General features: G+C 35.7%; 2 protein-coding genes across 2 annotated transcripts; one reads left to right on the top strand and one right to left on the bottom strand.

Moving 5' to 3' along the window:
• Window positions 1-11,909: 11,909 nt before the first annotated feature.
• Window positions 11,910-13,521, bottom strand: LOC115706227 (small polypeptide DEVIL 11). The gene has a single exon (XM_030633805.2). It carries the CDS (start codon window positions 13,424-13,426, stop codon window positions 13,124-13,126), a length of 303 nt encoding a protein of 100 aa, XP_030489665.1. The 5' UTR covers window positions 13,427-13,521; the 3' UTR covers window positions 11,910-13,123.
• A 5,614-nt stretch (window positions 13,522-19,135) lies between these two features.
• LOC133033866 (uncharacterized) lies at window positions 19,136-20,229 on the top strand. Its single transcript, XM_061108937.1, has 2 exons — window positions 19,136-19,180; window positions 19,438-20,229. Exons 1-2 carry the CDS (start codon window positions 19,136-19,138, stop codon window positions 20,227-20,229), a joined length of 837 nt encoding a protein of 278 aa, XP_060964920.1.
• The last annotated feature ends 2,676 nt before the right edge of the window (window positions 20,230-22,905 follow it).

Raw genomic sequence — 22,905 nt, 5'->3', positions numbered from 1 at the left:
GATCTCGTTACTCGATCTACTGAACTGGCCGCGCAATCCATGGCTTTGTTCATAAAAGCCGCGGCTACTCCTTCGAAGGAGGCCGACTCGCTGAAGAGGCAGAACGCCCATTTTCAAGAAAATATAAAGAAGCTGAAGCAGGATGTGGCGAGGATTGAGGAACTTAACAAGGCCAAGGAGAAGGAGCTCGAGGAACTCAGCAGGGCGAAAGAACAGGCGGAGCTCGAGGTTAAGAAGTCGCGGACAACGATCGTTGAGATGGCTCGCGACTTGGAGGCTGAGAAAGAGAGTGGGAAGAAACAGTACGATCAGGCTGTGTCTGATTATATTTATACCACTCTTTCCAAAGTCCCCGACTTCGACTTCTCGCTTCTTGGAGCTGAAGCTGCTGAGATGGCTGAAGCCTTTCGCGCCATGTCGCCTACCCAGACTCAAGGTGGGGGAGGCAACCTTCTGGACGAGGTTGAGGGCGTACAGGCTGAAGAAGTCGAGAATGAGGTCGTCAGCAAGGTCGCGGACGAGGCTGCTCCTGATGAGACTACTCCCCGCCGCTCCGTACGCTTGATTATCTTCCAATTTATGTTGTTGTTTAATTTCACTTTTTTTTATATATATATGTGGTACATGGGTACTCGCACTTCTGTACTTTACTTTATCTTTTGGACAAATTTCTATCCTCGCGGGGATAGCTTATACTTTAATATTTACGCAGTACACGGGTAGCGATTTTATATATTTTTAACTTTGATTACAGCTCGGTGTAATCGCAATTTTATATACATGTGCGATTTTAATTACAGCTTGGTGTAATAAAGTAGGAAAATTTTCAAAGTTGGTAAACTAAATTTAAATCACTTGAAAAACTTAGCAAGTAATTTTATTCATGCAATCAGTAGTACATGCGGGCATATATCCCCCTATACTTAGGATTTTTTGAACAAAAAATATCTAAGTATAAGTACTCGAATTAACAAAATCGAATAATGCGAATATTACTGATAATAAAATTTCAAGCTCTCGTTATTCCATGCTCGTGGAATCGCGGTTCCATCGAGTGTTGCGAGTCGATAAGTTGCATCACCAATTTGATCTGCGATGACGTATGGTCCTTCCCAATTATCCCCAAAAACTCCATGCGACGGGATTTTGGTGTTTGGCATTACTCTTCTAAGGACCAAGTCTCCTACTCGCAGGGTTTTTACCTTTACTTTGGAGTTAAAGTACCTTGCTGTTCGCTGTTGATAAGCCGCATTTTGTAGTTGCGCTTTATCACGCTTTTCCTCCAAAAGATCAAGGCAAAACAACTGATTCTCGTTGTTCTGCGAGATATTGAAAGTATCCCTGCGTAGGGAACCTGCCCCAACTTCTACTGGCAATATGGCCTCGCACCCGTTAGAAAGCGAGAAGGGTGTTTCGCCAGTTGTAGATCGAGGGGTCGTATTATAGGACCATAGGACTTGCGATAATTCATCTGGCCATGCCCCTTTGCGACCTTCTAATTTTCCCTTTATGGTGTGCTTAATTATTTTGTTGACTGCTTCAGTCTGTCCATTACTCTGCGGGTAAGCGACTGCAGAAAAAGCTTTTTTAATCCCTAAATCGTCGCATAGCTGTCGCATCTCTTTACAGTCAAATTGTTTTCCATTGTCTGAAATGAGTTTATGCGGAATGCCAAAACGACAAATGATGGAGGTGTAGACGAACTCGCGTAACTTCGTTGCAGTGATGGTTGCGAGTGCTTTTGCTTCAGCCCACTTCGTGAAATAGTCAACCGCGACCACAGCATATTTGACTCCGCCTTTTCCCTTGGGTAACTCGCCGATTAAATCGATTCCCCATATTGCAAAGGGCCAGGGACTCGTGATAGAATGGAGGTTACTCGGGGGCTGGTGTGTGTAAGTGGCTATTCGCTGGCATCTATCACACCTTTTTGCAAATGCGAGGGCATCTTGTCGCAATGTTGGCCAGTAATACCCTTGCCGCATAATTTTTAAGGCAAGGGAATTACCTCCAGTATGATTGCCACAAATTCCCTTGTGCACTTCACGCAGTATGTAACCGCAGTCTTCTCCACTGATACATTTGAGAAGTGGTTGACTAAAACTTCTGCGATACAAACTCTGGTCATATATCACATAACGGGCTGCTCGCTGTCGCAATTTCCTTGCTTCTATTTTATCATCAGGTAGGAGCCCCTTGTCAAGGTATGTGAGGATGGGAGTCATCCAGGTAATCTCCTGAACGTCATCGATCTCCATGATTGTTTCTCGATCTATGGTTGGATGAGTCAATACATCTACCGGAATTACATCGAGTAATTCGGCTTCTCTGGTGGAGGCCAGTCGGGCCAATGCGTCTGCGTGGGCATTCTGAGTACGCGGTACTCGAGACACAACTACATGTTTGAACTTCTGCATTATTTCACGAACGATGGCTAAGTATTTAACCAATCTTCCGCCTCTTGCTAGGTATTCTCCACTCACTTGGCATACCACGATTTGAGAGTCGCTAAAAGCTTGTAGATACTCGACTTTCATCTCGAGAGCCAATTTTAGACCTGCGATTAAAGCCTCATATTCGGCTTCATTGTTAGATGCAGAGAATTCAAAACGCAGAGCAGCGTGTACCTTGAAATTATTGGGACTGATTAACAAGATCCCGCTGCCAGAACCTTCATTATTTGAGGCTCCACCGACATACAATGTCATACTTCTTTGCTTGCCACGGCAATGTCATTTCCACCCTCTACAACTGCCACCTCGGTGCTTGGGAATTCAAGTATAAAATCTGCCAAGGCTTGCCCCTTGATCGCAGTTCTTGGTTTATACCTGATGTCGAACTGACTTAACTCCATCGCCCATTTTAACAATCTCCCCGATGCCTCTGGCTTTGCCAAAACCTGCCTTAAGGGGAAGTTTGTTAAAACTTCAATGCTGTGAGCCTGGAAATAAGGTCGCAATTTTCTTGAGGATATTATCAAGGCGAAAGCCAGTTTCTCCATTTGAGGATAACGCGTCTCGGCGTCTAATAATCGCTTACTGACGTAGTACACCGGGTGTTGACGTCCTTGGTCCTCGCGGACTAGTACTGAACTAATCGCGTATTCGGTGACGGCCAAATAAATAGACAAAACTTCTCCGGGCAACGGTTTTGATAGAACTGGAGGTTGCCCCAGATGCGTTTTTAACGCTTGAAAAGCCTGCTCGCATTTCTCATCCCATTGAAACCTTTTGTTACCTTTCAAAGTCTGGAAAAACTCTTTACACTTGTCAGAGGATCTGGATATGAAGCGATTTAAAGCCGCGACTTTGCCTGTGAGGCTTTGAACCTCCTTTGGCTTAGTCGGTGACGGCATTTCTACCAACGCTCTAATCTTCGCAGGATTGGCCTCTATTCCTCGCTGATTTACCATAAAACCAAGGAATTTTCCGGAACCCACTCCAAAGACGCATTTTAATGGGTTTAGACGCATCTTGTATCGTCGCAATATGTCGAACATGGCCTGTAAGTGCGTAATATGATCCTCCGCATGTTGCGATTTTACGAGCATATCGTCAACATATACCTCCATTGTCTTTCCAATAAGATCTGCGAACATCATATTCACTAGCCTTTGATAAGTCGCACCTGCGTTTATCAAACCGAAAAGCATTACTTTGTAGCAGTATAATCCTCGATCAGTAATGAACGAGGTATGTTCTTGGTCTGGTTCATACATCGGGATTTGATTGTATCCCGAGTACGCATCCATGAAGCTTAAAAGTGCGTGACCTGCAGTGGCATCGACAAGCTGGTCAATGCTAGGAAGAGGAAAGCTGTCTTTGGGACAGGCTTTGTTCAGATCTGTAAAGTCAACGCATGTACGCCATGAGCCATTGGGCTTTGGCACGAGTACTGGGTTAGCTAACCAGTCGGGGTAAAATGACTCCCGTATAAAGCCGCAGGCAAGGAGGCGGTCAACTTCTTCTTTCAGCGCTTGGTACCTCGCGGGGTCCATTTTGCGGCGCTTTTGTCGGACACCTCGCACTTCGGGATCAATGTTCAAGCGATGACACATGACCTGTGGAGATATCCCAACCATATCTGAATGTTTCCAGGCAAAAATGTCAAGATTTTGTTTTAGAAAAGTCGTCAAGTGTTCTCGCAACTGTATATTTAATCTAGAACCAATCTTTAAAACCTTGTTATTATCTATAGGATCTATAGGTACCTCGATTGTGTCTTCCGCGGCTTGGGCTGCGGCGGTGTGATCAAGGATTCTCGGATCCAAGTCTGGTTTGTCCACGTGCGGTACCTCCTCGATCCTGAGGATCTCCTGGCGAGGTGGTGGTGCATTCAATAGGTGAATAACATTAACTGTCCTTTTTTCTGCGAGCTCGATGTACCGCATTGTAACATTCTCGAGAGTCAGATTGGACTCCCCTCACCGATCCTACTCCAGAGGGAGTGGGGAACTTCATCGTTAGATGATAGATCGAGGTTATGATCTTCATCTCCTTCAGAATTGGTCGACCAATCACGGCATTATACGCTGAGTATTGGTCGATTACTGCGAAGTCGGCCATCGACTTGGCAGTTATTGGGGCAGTTCCCAAAGTGATTGGGAGTTTGATCATTCCTTTGATTGTTATGGCATCTCCCGAGAAGCCATAGATGCTTGATGTCATAGGCCGCAAATCCTTTTCTTGTAACCCCATTTGCTTGAAGGCTTGGAAATTCAGTAAATTCACCGAACTTCCATTGTCGACCAATATGCGATGGACGTTGTCTCCACCGATATTGGCGACTATCACGAGTGCGTCAGAGTGCGGGTGGTGGACCCATCTCGCATCGCTCTCCATAAAGACAATGTCCTCGCATTCCTTCTTGAAGAGCTTCTCTGGCCGTTCACCAAGATTGTTCACATTGGTTAACGGCCTCTCCTTGGCTTCTCTAGCATACCTTTCTTGTGACTTGCGAGAGTCACCTGCGATATGCGGTCCTCCGATTATAGTTAACATGTTGCGAGGCGTTCTCGAGCCACTCGCGTTCTGACTATCTCCTTTGCCATCCGCTTGGGGATGTCCCTCCTTGCTTCTCTTATACTTGTCGAACTTTCCTCTTCTGATCAGTTCCTCTATCTCGTCCTGCAAGACCCAACACTCAAGGGTAGTGTGACCAATGTCTTTGTGGTACTTACAGAACTTTTTGGGATCTCTTCGGTCGCGATTTCCCCTGATGGGGGGCGGCTTCTTGAAGACGCCGTTCCTTTCCTCAATCGCATAGATATGGTCTCGAGGTACGGCCAGTTCGGTATAATTGACGAAGCGAGGTCCCCCTTTTCTTTTTGGCGAGGACTCCTTCTTTGGGGGTGACTTAGCCAACTTCGGGCTCCGCGGTCTGCGCGGACTGCGTCTTCTTGGGCTTCGGGCCCTGGAATTCTTTCCTCGCGGACTGCGAGACCGCGACCGCGGTATGGGTGATCGTCGTTTGTTCTTGCCCTTCTCCAACTCTGCCAAGGAATTCTCGATTCTCTTATGAGGTTCGGCCATGGCGAAGAACTCTACCAAGGATTCTGGCCTTCGGGCCTGTAGCTCTTTCCAGAAGTCGGTTCTTGGCAAGATACCTGTTATTAGCATGCAAACAAGCGAAGACTCGGGGGCCTTCTCAACCTTTGTTACTTCGGCGTTAAAACGCTTGAAATAATTTTGCAAAGACTCACCAGGCTCTTGTTTGATGTTGACCAAAGTCGTATAGGGTGGCCTATACGTCATCGTGGCCATGAAATGTGTGAGGAATAAGTCGACGAAGTTTTCCCACGTCGATATCGATGCCTCTGGTAATTGGGTGAACCAATCATGGGCATTCTCCTCGAGTGTGGCCGCGAGAATGCGACACTTCGCAAGTTGCGGTACCTGGTCCACTTCCATTATAGTGTTAAACTTTTATAGGTAATCTAACGGGTTAGAAGTACCTTTATATTTGAGGGATTCGGATAAACGAAACCCTTTTGGAAGTTGGGCCTGCCGCACTTCTGCGGTAAAAGGCGAGGTGCCGTGCAACTTGTATATGGGCTTACGCTGCTGCTCGAGCATCTTCAAGGCTTGCAGAAGCATGCTTTGATCAATTCCTCCTGTCGCAGGGGTTGGAGTCGCTACGACTGCGGGGCTCGCAACCACTGCGGCAAGGTTCGAGGGGATATTAATCCCAGTGGTCGCGATCGGCGCGATAGGCGGGTTGTTAACTGTATTGACACCCTGATCGCCCGTATGGGGATCATGGAGCGTCTCAGTGTTATGCGGGCCGCGGGAGCGTGCCCTAAAGACTGCGTTGAGGTGATCTCGCAGATCACCTCGGTGTACACGATAATGTCCTCCTTGCTGTGTCTGTACAGAGCCAGACCTCGTATACCTGCTCGGAGTGCGGCCATGCGAGGATGAAGAGGCCGACTCTGCGTCGTTATCTCGAGGTGGACGACTGCGAGGGTTGCGGCGCTCAGGATCCTCGTCGATTTGTGCGCTCTGGTTAGGCAACCTTGCAGATTGGTCTCTTGACGTCGGGTGATTCAAGTCCAAAACTTCAGGATCAGTTCTCCGTTCCCTGCGTACACGGTTAGTTTGACGTCTGGAAACTGTTACCTGAGGGTTTTCGTTGCGAATGGCGTGAACTTGAGGAGGCGTCGAGCTCGGCTCGTCCATCTACCTCGGCTTGTAGTGCTCGGCACTCGATCCTGGATTGCAGCATATTGATCGGTCGTGAGCTGGACCACTCCTTCGGACACTACCGCCGGGGTGACGGGGGGAAAGTGCATGGTTGCTGGTGGTGTGGACGTGTCTCCGACTTGAGGACCAGTTGTTTCTGGGAATAGGTTGAGAGGTCTGATGTTGCTCCTCCCTACCCCGCCGTTGATGACGTCTACAGGTGGCACTCCAGCTCCAGGCAATGGTACGCTCATCATTCCAATATTGATGGATCCGTTGTTAGCTCCATTAACGTGATTTCCAGCCATGATGAGTGGTGTTCTTTGAAGTGAATAGAGTCTTACAGTCGGTTCCCACAGACGGCGCCAAATGTTGTCGAGTGAATTTCGCAACACCAAAAAGTATAATTTAATTGATAAAAAAGAGAATTATTTGAGAAAATGACAAGTGCGAGTATTCAACCTAAAATGGCGAGTACTCGACTGGGAATGCAAGAACAAACAACAAAGCTGGAAAAAGTAAACAAGACGATGAATTATAGTGGTTCAGTTAGATTATGTTCTGCTTAGTCCAGTGTAGCAAGGGATTCGTAGGTGCATTTTCATGGTGGATCACCCCTTTATATACAAAGTAGGTGTCCAATCGGTTACATGAGGATCACATTCATTGTTAATCCATTATTTACACATTGAATTGCAATAACTAAGCTCAAACAACGTTAACATTAATAAATGTGTGACAGTTACTAAATTTATCAACATATGCGTCTTCCGCATCTGCGAGTTGACCGTTCATGTTCCGTTTGTTGAGCTCGCAGGATCGCCAGTACGTATGGAACGTCTGCGTCCTTTAGGTAATCGCCCTTTGTAGACGTCGCATGTTGGAGCTAGTAAAGTCTGGACATGCGAACTTATATTGGTCTGTCAGGGCTATTGGGTCGTTGGGACCAAGCTGCACCATAGGGGATTGGTCTCTATACTTGTCGCGGAGATATAGAGGGGACACTCGCACATGTTCTGACACATGCGAGTTGGATCCACCCTGCATGATGAGAATTATGGTTATGCGGTGCGACTGAAGTCACACTTACAGTATCTCGCTGTTTTTATCCTGAGCAAGGTCTAAACTTCGAGAAGTCTCTCATGGACATTCAACCTTCATTGGAAATCTGAATACACGTGTCCTTTAAAGAGGAGTCTGGCCTCGAGTTTCTAAGTGAGAGAAATCTCACTATAACAATTCTAAATATCAAAATTTGAAAATAATTTTTAATAAAAAAATAAACAATATGAACAAATTTATTATTAATTGCAACACTTTAGGTAGATTAATTATATTTAAGGTTTAACCAACTACATGGACGCTGACCCTTTACGTGGCAACATCTAATAATTTGTTATTTTTTTTATTTTTTTTAAAAAAAAGTCACCCAATAATTTTTCATAAGCTAAGAATTCTGTTATATAACTACATTTTATATAGAATAGATTTATGATACATCTTATGGAGCCAGTGAACTAAATCTATAGAAGAAAGGCCCATTTAGCTCGGTTACTCGTGAGTTTGGGCCCCATTAACTAAGCAACTGGTGGCTTTGTGGATGTGAGTAGGGGTAGTCATAAAATAGTCGATCTAATTCAATTCTTACGATCTAATCCAATTCAATTCACAAAGTGTGGATATCTGTACTTGTGCGGATTGAATTGGATTGAAAAATTCAAAATCTACACTTTTGCAAATTGAATGTTGATTGACATGTAAAAGTAACCGATCCAATAATGTAAAAGAATAGTAATTTAAAAATCTAATACATATAATATATATTTATTTTAAAACTTGATAGATCAAATATATATTCTATTATTATATATAATTTTTTTTCTACATACAATTTGAAATAAAATTAAATATTTTTTATATATACAACTTTTTTTCTTTTAAATTTATTATTTATTATTTTATTTAGTTTAATTTATTGTTAAAGATATAAAATAATAATAATTTGTTTTATTTTGTTGCTACTTATGTTAAAAAAATATTTTTTCATAAATAATAAATAATTTAATATTGGAAAGTAACTAATCTAAAATAATCTATTTAATCCGTACTTTTGCATATTAGATTGGATTTAAAATATAAAATCTGCACTTAGGTGGCGTTTGGTTGAGAGGAATGAAAATATAGGAATGGAATAAAAATTATTTCATTTCCATTCCATTCCATTTCATTAACTGTAACTAAACGTCACCTTAGTGCAGATTAAATACACTATGAATAAAATAATACAAATTGAATTGGATGAATAGTCATAAATATGAGCAAAGGTCCTAAAGGGCATAGAAGTGTTTTCCATAGTAGAGAATAGGTAAGCACGTTTTAGGGATTCCTTCATATTTCCAGGTTGTTGTTGTTGTTGTTGTTGTTGTTGATGATGAATGATGATCAAACTTAATCAAGGTGATCACGTCCAATATTTGTCACACTCACAGACACACAGTCTACTCACTCACTGATGTGACCGTTGACCAACTACGACCCTTGGCTCCGCAAAATTATGTGGGCTTCATCTATTAATTAAACCCATGCATGCGAGCCGTTATGGGGGCCCACATCTATTAATTAACTTGGTATTTTTTTATCATAAATAAATAATAATAATCTTTATCTCGTACGAGCAAGAGAAACTCTTTGACCCTTTGCACGCCTAGGGCCTTATTGGATCAACATCATTTATTATTGGGCCTTTTAGAGAAAGACACAGAAAACCTTGGGATCCAGGTCGGCTACCACTCCAGATTTGGATTATCAGTGTCATGTATCATTGTTATTATTATATACACAGAATAATATGAGAAGTTGATTTTATAGGAGATAGATGATGTTTCAACAATACAATTATTTGATCATTTTTATTAAAAAAATAAATTTAACAACAATTATTGTTGTTATATTTATAATTATGATCAACAACACAGAAAGGTTTTGGGCATAAAAATTTGGTGGCCAGCTTTAACTTTGAAAAGAAAACGTTACAGGTCCATTTTTTGGGAGCTAAGCTAACAAACTTTAGGTAGCACAGTTGATAAATCAACAAAATTAATATAAAATATTAAACAACTAGCTATTAGCCTTTGCAATTATTTCTCTTTTCCAAAAAAAAAAAAAAATATTGTGTCTATTCAAGAATTCGAAATGCTATTATGTATTGGACGATCTTCCTTATGGTCGTTGATCTTCAAGGTTTGGATCCTGTGCCCTCTTAAAAATATGATTTTTTCTTTAAAAAACCTTATTATATGAAATAGAATTAGCTCCTAGGAAAATGAACAATTTATATATAAAACTATTTTTTAAACACGGTTTATCGCAGATCAACTTAGTTTATAGAAATGTTTTAAGTAAAATCTAACTTATTTTACCCAATAAAAAATTTAAGATAGGCTTAATCTTTAAATTTTATATATTTCTATAGTGTTTTGCCAAAAATATTATAATTTTGTTTTAGAAAAAAATCAAAATCAAATGATTCCCTCTATATACTAATAAAACTAGCTAATATAAAACATAAGGATCATTAGCTAATATAAAACATAAGGATCATTGTATAAAAAATGTGTATTTTATTAGGAATAAGTAGTATTTAGAATTTTTTAAAAGTATTACTTTATGATTGGTTAACGGTATTTTTAAAAAATTATTATATTAAATTATACAAAGATTATTTACTTAATTATACCAACAATAATATAACATTTAAAAAAGTGCTAAGCATCACTAATATTTTTAGTATTTCTCTAAAAAAAAAACAACAATATACATACATAGATAAAGACATAAATCTTTCAGGTTCCTAAATGAAAATTTTGAAGGTGAAATGATTAGTAGGGTCCTAATTATTCGTTTAAGTGAAGGTAAAAAAATCTACTTGAGATTTTCCCATTATCCGAATAAAAGTGAACTAGAGAGAGATATGGTGGGAAGATTTTGTGTTTACTTTTTTCATCGTTGAATCTTTGTGGTATGGATAACACTACATCAAAGTTGGAAGATGGGACTTTTGTTTAGTATTATTTTTTGTATTTTCTAAGTACCCATTTGGCACGCCAAGCGAAATTCCAATGATTAACGTTCTAACAAATGCTCTATTCTTGTTGATCATGTTCCTTTGATTGCCTCTAAAAAGTGCCAAAAACAAAAGACTAGGCGATCTTGACGAAAAGCAAATTGTTTTTCTCTTTGACCTTTGAATAAAAATCACCCAAATCAAAATGGGAACCAAAGAAAAGAACACTATCAAAGCAAAGTATAATTATGAGAACCTATACATTATTTATTATATATTTTGGCAAGAAAAAGCACTTTTACTCAAAAATTATTTATTATATTTGAAATATTTTATATGGAAACGAAAATTCTTCGTGCACTGTCGTCTTTCTCTCCATAATTTCCACCGAAATATTATATCAATGTAACTTGAAAAAAACACAACAAAGTAAATTAAATTGGCTTTACTTTACATGATTTCGGATTGAAAGTCTCTAAAGGGAAATCTTGATTAAATTGAGGTAATAATATGAGTTCCTAGAGTGGAAAAGTTAATGTAGGCAGTTAATTATATTAATGTAATTATTTTTTTTTTTTGTTTGCTTAATCAAATTAAAAAGTTGTTTTTCTGCTGTAAATTCAATATGGTTTAAGTGTTTTCCATTATTTTTTTTAAAAAAATACAATTAAAAAAAAGGTTATAGTTGTAGTGTTATGTAAAATTTGTGAATTCTAGAAAGGGCTTTTTTAGTGTGTGAGCCCAAGTGCTCCTTCTTATGCTGCATTTGTCAGTGACCGTCCCCACAAGCCATTCCCAACGCTTGTACTTAGAAATTTATCTTATTTTTCTTTCAAAACAAGGAAGTTTATCTTATTTTATTCACGAAAGAAAAACCCAACAAAAACTCGTGAAATGATTTTAAAAGAAGAAATCTCAATATTTGTCTTTCATAAACTCCTTAATATAAAATGTCAATTTGATATCTGATACAATTATTTTTTTTAGGGAAAAACAAGTAGAATGAATTTCCACTCACAAGTTTCATATTATGATTAATATTATTATTAGTACCTACTTATAAACCTATAATGTATGTTAAATTCAACCTAAAATACAAACATTTGAGTTTGGCTTTTATTTTTAAATAATTATTTCTGAGCTACGTTATTTTCCAATTTCTATTATTTATTTATTTTTTATTATGTTCGTATTGTCAGATACACGACGACGCTATACACCACGAGCCCACAGTTTTAAATTATGAGCAGAAACAAGCTGTAAAATTACCGTGACGAAATTGCCCTTTCACATGATTTTAGAATCAAATGATTTGTTTTTTTGATCAAACATTAAAAAGATTGAGAAAGTTCAATAGTACCCTGCAACTGGATAAGAGGTCAAAGTGGTCCTAACATGGTCAAAGAGTACACAATGCAGGACAAAATGGTCATTTGGATTACAAGAGAGAGACATTGGAGCCAGAGCCCCAATTACCCTAGAATAGTAGTAGTAGTAGAAGAAGTGACAGCATTCATGTGGAATTCGTGGGGTCCTTTCGTCCTTTTGCTCTCTCCAATTTTGTTTTTTTTTTCTCCTTAACGTGAAATTTTTTACATTAAATTTAATATTTATTAAAGAACAACAAAATAAATTAAATACGACAGAGCCTAGGCCCCCTCTCTCTCCACGTTGAGCCATCTTCTACTGAGACTTAGACTATTCTTTTTATATAAATAAGTTAATTAATTAATTAATCGTAAACAAACAACCATTATCGAAATTAATAAAATAAAATACTGAAAAGAAAAGCAATTAAAGAAATGAAAATCTACGTCAGCTATCCAAACTCACCAGATCCACAATTTCCCATCAGAGCTCTGCAACCAACAATGGCTGAAAGCCTGAGATGGAATCATTTTTTTTCTCTTCTTACTTCAGAATTTATTCAAACTTAAATGAAAAAAAAACACCCCACTTCAATCACGATCAAGATTACAGTAAAGGAAAGAAAAAAAAAAAGCAGAGATCAGAAAATGAGTGATAATATCTACATAAATTTCCATATCTATTGCCATTAAAATATTTTGGGATTCTAAACACTAGTCTCATATTAAATTTAACAGAAAAATAACATCATTCACCCAGATAAAAAAAAAATTCTAAAGCTTGATAGAAATTAAAAAGAAATGAAAAATATTTTTATATACAAGTATAAATATCTCTTCCTCCTACTACTTCATGATTTTCCTCATTTAGACAACGAGAAAAAAAGAAAGCTAAAAAAAGAACTGGGTTCTTAAGCAAAACCCCCAAAAAGATCTCACATGGAAAAAAAAAAAAAAAAAAAAAAAGAGGACATTCTTTTATGGTTTGTCGCTCGTTTTGTTGGGAAAATTGTTCAGGAATCGCTGTAATCTCTCCAGCAAATAAGCATGGTAACGCATCGCCTCATAATGTAGAAACGAGCCCTTTGTTCCTTGACTAAGCGAGCACACTTCCTGGTAAAAGAGCATCTTCTATGAGAAGAATTGGAATTCTTGACAAGTGGACATGAAGATGAAGATCGGCTTCTGGACAAGCTTTCTTTCTTGGAGAGCTTCCATTTTTCGTCGAAGTAAAAAGGCGGTGGAGCACTAATTGGAGCAGAACCAGATACAGAACAAGCACCGCTGTTAATATTTGTTACAGAGACGGAAGCCATGGATGGCACTGATTAAGCTTTTGGTGGTTCAGATCAGACTTTTCAGAGGAAATCAAAAGATTAGTTCGGAGTAGTGAAGTGTGTGGGAGAATTAGATTAGTATTTATAATGGGTTTGGGAAAAAGTGGGTTCGCAGATGGGTGTGTCAGTGGGTATCACCTGGGCCTTCTTTTGCCTCGAGAGGCCCACATTTATTTTATTTTATTTTATAAAATAATTTTTATATATTTAAACAATAATATTATTTTAGAGTGGTGGGTTCCCAATGCACACGTCATCAAAGGTACTTAATTCATTGAGAGAGAGAAAGAAGAATTTAATGCACCAAATCTCACTGAGTGAGTGAGAGCCCCTTTTTCATTTTCTTAGTTTCATCGTTTCAGTAAAATTTATAGAGAAATTTAGGGGTTTTGTTGAATTTAAATTTAATACTTCTGTAATTGTAACTTTATTTAATTATTATTTTTAAATAGAGGTAACTTGAAGAGAAGAAATTTTTACAGAAGATCAAATTATAGAGATTCTTTCTGGGTTTCTTTCTGCAAGTAACTCATAGGAGGAGCCAGGACTAGCCCTGACTAATTGACTTGGATTAGGAGTTTTCCTAGGTGTTGTTGTATGACGCCAACATTGCTTCATTTTCTCACTTCCCATTGTTACTACTAATAATTATTAATATAATTATAAGATGTTAAGAAATTACCTCACAAATTATACCACGTAAATTCCATTCGAATAATAATATGGTATACAATATATTTATTTTATTTTATACTGCTATGAATCAGTTTGAATCTCTTGAAAATTAGTAGATGTCCTAAAAATTAGAATATAAAAAGTATAATATCATATAAAAATTTAAAATTAGAAAACCGTATCTGTACATTCATCATAGCTTTATAAACACACACTATAATTTATGTCCATTTTTGTTTAAAGTATCTGATAATATAGTTAGTGTATTTATGTTTCAGTTCCAGTCCAGGATGTTATATTGTATTATAATAATGTACATAATGGATATTTTGGAGCATAAATGTATATTAATATTAAGGACAATCACACAAATGCGTTAAAATGATGTAGACTAGCTAATTGATGGTTTTGTCTATTGAGATTTGAGAATATCAGTCTCTGTATTACAATAGGGAAATTTTATTATATATACATAAAAATATATCTATTATCAATTTTTTAACTTTTAATTAATTGGGAAATTTAAATATTTATGCATTTATTGAAATAAGATTAGTCCACTAAACCAAAAGTACTCTTCAACTAAAACTATTCAACATTGTAGAATAAGTCAAAATTTACTAAAACTCCATTTTCCTCCTTTCATTCCAAAAGGTGACTCTCTCTCTCTCTTCTCACCCACTGAACCCACCACCACGACGGGAATCTCCATTGAACCCACCATCTGAGCACCACTCGACCCACCATCAGAGGATGAAGACCCACTCCACTCACGACCCAGTCGACCCACTACGAAGACGAACAACTGCCAAGGTAAAATCAGGGCCGGCCCTAGGCATAAGCGGGCTAGGCCCGCGCCTAGGCCCACTCATTTTAGGGACTCAAATAAAAAAATACCTTTTAAAAAGTACACATATATTTTTAATAATTTTTCAAAAAAAATCATTTATCTTTATAGTTTGGGCCCAAAAAATTATTTTTTTTGCCTATGGCCCATTTTAACTCAAGGCCGGCCCTGGGTAAGATTTCCCCCTATGGTATTTTTGAATATTTTTCTTATTGATTTAAGGTTAAAATATTGTTTATTGATAGATTTAGGGTCTGATATGTGCATTTTGGATTAGATTTAGGGTTAGATTTGAATCTGTGATTTCTGGGTTAGAAAATGTATTTTTTAGGCAAGCCCGATGCAGGTTTGATGCGTCCTCAATGCAGGCCCGATGAAAAAAATTGGATCTGGGTTGAAGACAAAGGCCCGATATAGGGCCCGATGGCCAGTTCGATGGCTAGTCCAAAAATGCATTTTCTAACCCAAAAGTCACAGATTCAAAACACTAACCTTTGACATTGGGTCCGTGGGTCATGGTGGTCGTGGAGAAAGGGGTCTTTGGTCTGTCAGTCACGGTGGTCGTTAGTCGCAGTCATCGTGAGTGGCGGAGAAGGGTGTTGTTTGGGTCGTGGGTCAGGGTGGTGGTGGTGGTTGGGTGTTGCGTAAATCCTCGGATGGAAAATTGGTGGTGGTTGGGTCGTTAGTCATGCGGTCATCAGTCGCAATCTCGTGGGTGGTAGAGAGATAGTGGCTGTTTGAAAATGAGGAGGGTATTTTGAGAAAAAAGATAAATGTTTACCTATTTAGCAAATATTAATACATATAGGTTTGGGGGATCAATTTTAGAGTACTATATGCATAAAAAATTAAATTTCTCAATTAATCTATACTAAATAATACCTATTTCAACTTGCTTTCCCTTTTTACTCTTCTCATATTAATAATTGTATCTTAAGAAAACCAACTCCCTCTAACTTACTCATCTCTCTACTCTCTCTTTCTATTTTTTTTTTTTAAAATCCATTAACGACCACGACGACTGGTGGAGATTCCACTAAAACTACGAACCACGCACAATGACCGTACGAAATCCGTTACGCTCACAATAATGGTTAAGTATTTTACACAATATTTTATAAACATTTTGAAGAATATGTTGTTTTTTTTTTAAATGGCATGATTTGGTTTTTCCGGTGAGATCTAGAAATTTTTACGTTATATTGATAGTTTGTCGATATTTTATCAATGGTAAGCGTACTAAGGTTGGAGAAGACTCTTATCGACAATTTTTCAATAGTTTCTCGATTATTTCCTTGATAGTGTAAATTTTTTATGTTTTTTTTTTGCATTTTTTAGTTTCGTGTCGATGGTTTCTCTCGATGATTTCTATGGCTATGTGAATTTTTTGATGCCATGAAAATCATCGAGAGAAACCATCGATAAAAAACTAAAAAAATACAAAAAATAAAATAAAATCACACAACCATGAAAATCATTGAGAAACCATCGATAAACCTCAATAAGAAACTAAAAATGAAAAAAAAAAAGCAAAAAATAAAAAATAAAAAATTTACATAGCTGTGGAAATTAACGAGAAATTATCGATATACCATCAAAAAATTGTCGATAAGAGTCTTCTCCAACCTTGGTACGCTTACCATCAATAAAACATCGACATATTATCTATAAACCATCGATATAATGTAAAAAATCTAGATCTCACTGGAAAAATCAGATTCTGCCGTTTCGCAAAAAAAAAAAAAAAAACCCAACAACATACTCTTCAAAATATTTAAAAAATCATTGTGTAAAACACTTACCATTATTGCAAGTGCAACAAGTTTCGTACGGTCATTGTTCGTGGTTCGTGGCTTTAGTAGAATCTTCGGCGGCCATCATGGTCGTTAATAGGTTTTTTTAAAAAAAAAATAGTAAGAGAGAGGAGAGAGATGAGTGAGTTAGAGAGAGAGTTGTTTTTTTTTTTAAGATGTAATTATTAATATGAGGGGGTGAAAAAGAAAATAAATCAAAATTTATCCTATATATAAGATTATTTATTGTGTCTTTAAAATTTAATTATTTTAGAGTTAATAATAATAATTTAATATAATAATATAATAATAAAAAGTATAATTTTAGTGTAATTTTTAATATTATGATTGAAATAAAAAATATTTAACGTTAAAATTCAATTATTTTTGTATTAATTTAAGGCTAAATTTAAGATTTATTATTGGATGGTATTATTATTAAATATTTATCACTATATTTTATGAAAATATCTATATCTTGTAGATTGTAGTAGTTTGCAGATAGAAAACAATTTCACCATAATAAATGTCGTCAATGATTTATACTCTAATTTTTAATATATTCTATTAAGACAAAATAGAAACGGAAACGTAGTACAAAATGTAAACTATATGAAGACAAATATTTATAACAAAATGTAATTATCAATTTTTATATTTTTTTCCCTTAATAAATACTTGTTTTTTATTTATTGGCTATGTTTTTATTGATTATCTTTTAGATTACCATGTATTTAAATTAATGAGACAAAATGAAACTTAAGTAAGAGCAAGTTGATATGTGGTGACACTAATTATATCCTATCATAATTAACAAGTCACATAACCTGTCACTACCGGATGTTGATTATATTTCGTGCAATTCACATTAACATTTTTTTAATGGACATTAATAAACACACAAATTTCCTCGGCCACAACTATTAAAACAAAACAAACAAAACCCAATAATAACATCTTCTAAATATATTATCTTACATATTTTTTAATTAAAGTGTTACACATTTTAGTGTTATGTTAAAGTGGTCCATCTTAGGGTACGAATAGGATGACTAAGTACATCTTATTACGTAAAAACATCACATCATTAAATTAATATATAATAAAAAAAAATGTTAAAACTAGTTTTCTTCTTTTGTCCATTTTAATTGGATACTATTTCCTTTTATATTTTGATGCTTAGCAAAGAGTTGTTGAATCACACTAAAAAATGACATGAACTATTTTAGATCCTTACAAATAACCACATCATTCTTAATTAAACTTCTTTATTATATTTTGATGATATATAGAAGGACCACTCCATCTCCAAATTAACAACAAAGGCAGAACTAGTCAAAGTCGTAGAGCATTTTTCCTTGTGAAAATTTGAGATATCATTGAAACTAAATAAAGTGGTCCTCTTTCTTTCAGCCCTATATTGAGAGTAGAGGGTTTCTTTATAAAGCTCTCTTTTCTTTTTTCACTAATAGTAAGTTCTTAAAGTGGTAAAAGGTAAACAATGCAGAAGCTAGCTAATTTCATTAATTAGAAAACTGTCAATTTGTAGGGTAAAAATGAAAGATGCTACTGTTGAGTTTTAATTGTGGCTTTGTGTACATCAGTTGAACTTTTTGGTAGCATTGAAAAATCCAAACATTGGCTACAGTTTCAATATGTATGTTAATTTAATTTAATTTTTTTTTTCTTTTGAAATCGTTAATTTTAAATTTCACAGTATACAAAAGATATACTTGAAGATATTAATAAATAAAATAAATGTGCTGTGTGCGGTAGTATTAGGAATTGTTTCTTTTTATTAAAGTATTAGGAATTGTTACCATATGTTTTTTTAGAGCTTTACTCTATCACTAAAAATATATTATTAAAATTTTATTTTTTTTATTTTACATTTTTACAGAATAATTTTAATTTACATTATATATTATTATTTTATAAATACATCACAAAAATTTACTTTTTTTAATTTTTAATATATTTTAGTCAGTTTAAATATATAATATTAGGTACTTTTATGATGAAGTAGCAAACTCCCTAAAATAAAGTGCACCGATATACTCCTATTTATTTCGACATTCAGAAAAAAAAAAAAAAACTAGTATATTTTTTATATAATTGTGTACGTTATAGTTATTTAAAACATTCTGCAAAATTTAAGAAATTAGAAATAATTTACAATGAAGAAAAACAATGTTCAAACAGTCTATTTCACATGTGTATAAAATAAAAGAGTCACGCGTACAATAAATAGTACGAACCCTGTTTTTGGGTGTTAATTTTTTTTCAAATTTCTCAAAATTTTGCTAGATATCTTAAATAACTATAATGTATACAATCATAAAAAAAAAAAATTAGCCTAAAAAAGTCTCTTAGATGTCGCACCAGATAGAAATACATCAGTGCACCCCTCTTAAGAGGGTGCATTGTAGCATTTTCCTATAATATTAATATATACATATATTGTCATATAAACTCAAAACAATTAATAAAATATGTTTAGAGCAATAAATAGTTATCTACAAATATAGAACATGAATAGTAAATTGTAATGAAATTTTAAAATGAAAAAAGTGTTTAGAATATCCTATATCGTATTTTAGTATGGTTTTTTTTTTAATTTTTTAAAATTTCTCTATTTTAACAAAACTGTTGTGAGTCGGTTACTTCTGTACCAGGACTCTCTTGTGGGTCGGATATATAAGGCTCGCTATTTTCCTAACTATTCATTCTTGGAGGCCGAGTTGGGTGGCAATCTGAGCTTTATATGGCGAAGTTTCTTTGAGTCGCAAAAGCTAATCAAAGATGGTTCTCGAAGAAGAATAGGGCATGGTTCATCTACTGAGGTGCTAAACACACCTTGGTTGTTGTCTGAGGCTAATCCATGCGTGGTATCTACTCATCCGGCCCTGACCAACTGTAGAGTATCTCAACTCATGAAGCCAGATAGTAGACAACTGGACATGGAGATTATTGATGATTTATTTGATTCCCGTGATGTTGAGCTTATCAAACAGGTGCCTTTGAGTGTTAATCTTGGGGATGATACTTGGTTTGGGAACAAGGATCCAACTGGTTTCTTCACTGTCAAAAGCTCCTACAAGCACTTACAATTGGCCAATGGTAGTTGGAACTCTTCCATGGAAGATGATGTTTGGAAGGTGTTGTGGAAGATTAAAGCCCCTCCCAAGGTTTTACATTTTTCTTGGAAAGCTCTTTCGGGTTGTTTGCCTACACGTACTCAACTTCATAGTAGACATGTTCTTGTGGATTTGCATTGTGTGTTGTGCAACTATGGGGAAGAGTCAATTTTCCATGTTTTGGTTCAATGTTCCTTTGCTCATTCATGTTGGATTAGATCTGCATTGGGGGTTGGCCATTCTACAACAACCAACTTTTTCGACTGGTTTATGGAAGTGTTGGCAGTAGGCAATATGGGGTTGGTTGAAGAAACTGTAATGATTGGTTAAGCAATTTGGAAGGCTCGAATGATATGCTATGGAATGGTAAAAGTTATAGTGCTGCTAATGTTGTTTGGCTGGCTCGTACCACACTTCGACAATGGACTTGTGCTCAATCTAAGCAGCTAGACTCTGTTTCTCTGGCCTCCAACCGTATCGACACAAGGGATAATTGGTCCAAACCAGCTGCTGGAAAGTTAAAAATTAATGTGGATGGGGCAGTTTTTGAAGACACAAATGAGATTGGTACTGGTTTTGTAGCACGCGGTTGTGATGGTCGTATGATCGAGGCGTTTTCAACTATTTCCACCGTAAGTTTCCAACCCGAAATTGTAAAAATTATAAGTGTCAAAGAGGCACTTAGTTGGATAAAAAGGAATAACAAGTCAAATGTCATTGTTGAGACGGATTGCATTTTAATTGTTCAAGATATTCTTAGTTCGGTCTCTATGCCTTCTATTTTTGGTTTTTTTGTTCAGGATTGTCAGTCTATTTTAGTCATGTTAAACGGTTTGCTAACAAAGCCATACACTATATGACACGTGATGCTTGTTATTGGTCAGGTCGTCTTTTTACTGAGAGTGATATTCCCCTTGCTCTTCAGTCCATTGTATTAGTGGATTTATCTGTTTAATAAAAGATTATTTTATTCAAAAAAAAAAACAAAATTGTTGCGAGTGTTCTTAGGCCAACCAAAAAAGAAAACAAAAGTAATTTGTTAATTTCTAATTATTATTAGAAAGGCTTGTAGTTAAGAGAGTTTAAAAGAGAGTAGTTGGGGATTGAAGTGTGTGGTAGTGAAAGAGAAAGAGAGTGAGTTGAGTTCCCGTAGCCTTGGAATTTCAAAGCGATCTCCCTTTTCATTTGATGAAACCTTATCACCGACCACGCTAAATCCCCAAACCATCCCACTTCATACACATGCACACATTGCATCGATTTGCTTCAAAATCTATCTTTTTTTTTATTAACATTAATTAATTAATTAATAATCAAATTTACCCCAAATTAGACAGAACTGTTATAAATATTAATAATTACGTGGATATCCAAATTTTTTATTTATTATCATGAATTGTAATCAACATTCTTCTTTTCCATAGTTTTCCTTTTTCTTAGTTTCTTAATATCTCACTCTTATATTTGTATAAATAGGGGTTCACCCCATTGGAATAAACAACTCAAAAATTCTCATTCACTTTCTCTTTCTCTCTTCATCTTCTTCTTCTTTCTTCTCATCTACTTTATATTATTTTATATTATTTTATATTATTTTATAACACGTTATCAGCACGAGTCTCTGCCCAAGCTTCAAGCATGAGTCTCTGCCTAAGACCCAATGTAAGTATTTTGTTAAAGTTCTTGAATTGTTTCAAAGTCACGATACACTAAATATATATTTATATATATACTCATCTGACTGAAACAATTTCAAGAATCATTTGGTTTCCTTTTTCTTTTTATCTATATATCTATATATTATATATGTATGTATATATTTTTATATATTTATTATTAATTTCATATATATATATATTATGTTCTTATCATTCATAATATTTACAATATATGTGTGTCTATGATATGATAGAGAAAATCTATATAAATTATACATATATCCAAAAGATTATGTATTATCGATAAAATATTGCATATATCCTACAGATTATATATGTATCATCGATAAAATATTGCATATATCCTGAAGATTATGCATCATCGATAAAAAATTGTATATATCCTTAAGATTATGCATCCTCGATAAAATATTGCATATATCCTGATGATTATGCATCCTCAATAAAATCTTGCATATATCCTGAAGATTATGCAAACGTAATATTCATTATATAGTTGATGGATATATAATGAAAGAGATGAATACATATTTATATATATGTTCTTGTATTCTTTGAGGACAATGAAAAGTAATCTAATATCGATATAGATTTTGACAAACATTTCCTGAAGTAAATGTTTTATATTTGTCAAAAAAAAAAATGATTGTATTTATGTGAATACAACTAAAGAATCATTAAAAATGATTATTATTGATGCAATTTTATAGTGGGTTTTGAGTATCCAAAAAGAATGTTAAAATAAATTGCATTGAAACATCAAAGTATAAGAATAACAATGAGCATGACTAATGTTATTTAAATACATGAGGCATGTATTTATTGTTCATCATTCCCTGCAGAGAATGATACGAATTGAAGTCAATTACTTTTAAAGATTCCTCGTATTAGTCATGTTATTATATGAAATTCCGTATTTTAATATTCCCAGTTTGATTATTTAATTAAATGATTAATTAAATGCGGAACAATAAAACTGGTACTGAAAAACAGTTTTCTGTAGTTACAGAATGCAACTCTGTAACTCCAGAGAAACCCAGAAAAACAAACAGTGCATAAAAGTAAAAACACACAAGATTTTTGTACGTGGTTTCAACAATCCTTTCAGATTGTTACTAGTCCACGGGGCCACGCCCAGAGATAAGATTCATTAGATCGGTATCAAAAATACAAAGTAATTGACTTATGCATAAATAGACTCCCTCTTATTGTATGCCGCAAGCTTGATGTATTCCACCTACTAACCGAATCTTGATAAAACTCCAAGTGCTCGAACTCCCTTCGATCACCTTGAAGAGTGCTTGAATCCTCCCGATTCAAGGCTTAA

This window comes from Cannabis sativa, chromosome 1 (genome assembly GCF_029168945.1).
Source record: "Cannabis sativa cultivar Pink pepper isolate KNU-18-1 chromosome 1, ASM2916894v1, whole genome shotgun sequence".
Lineage (NCBI taxonomy): Eukaryota > Viridiplantae > Streptophyta > Magnoliopsida > Rosales > Cannabaceae > Cannabis > Cannabis sativa.
This window is presented reverse-complemented; position numbering and strand designations above follow the sequence as displayed.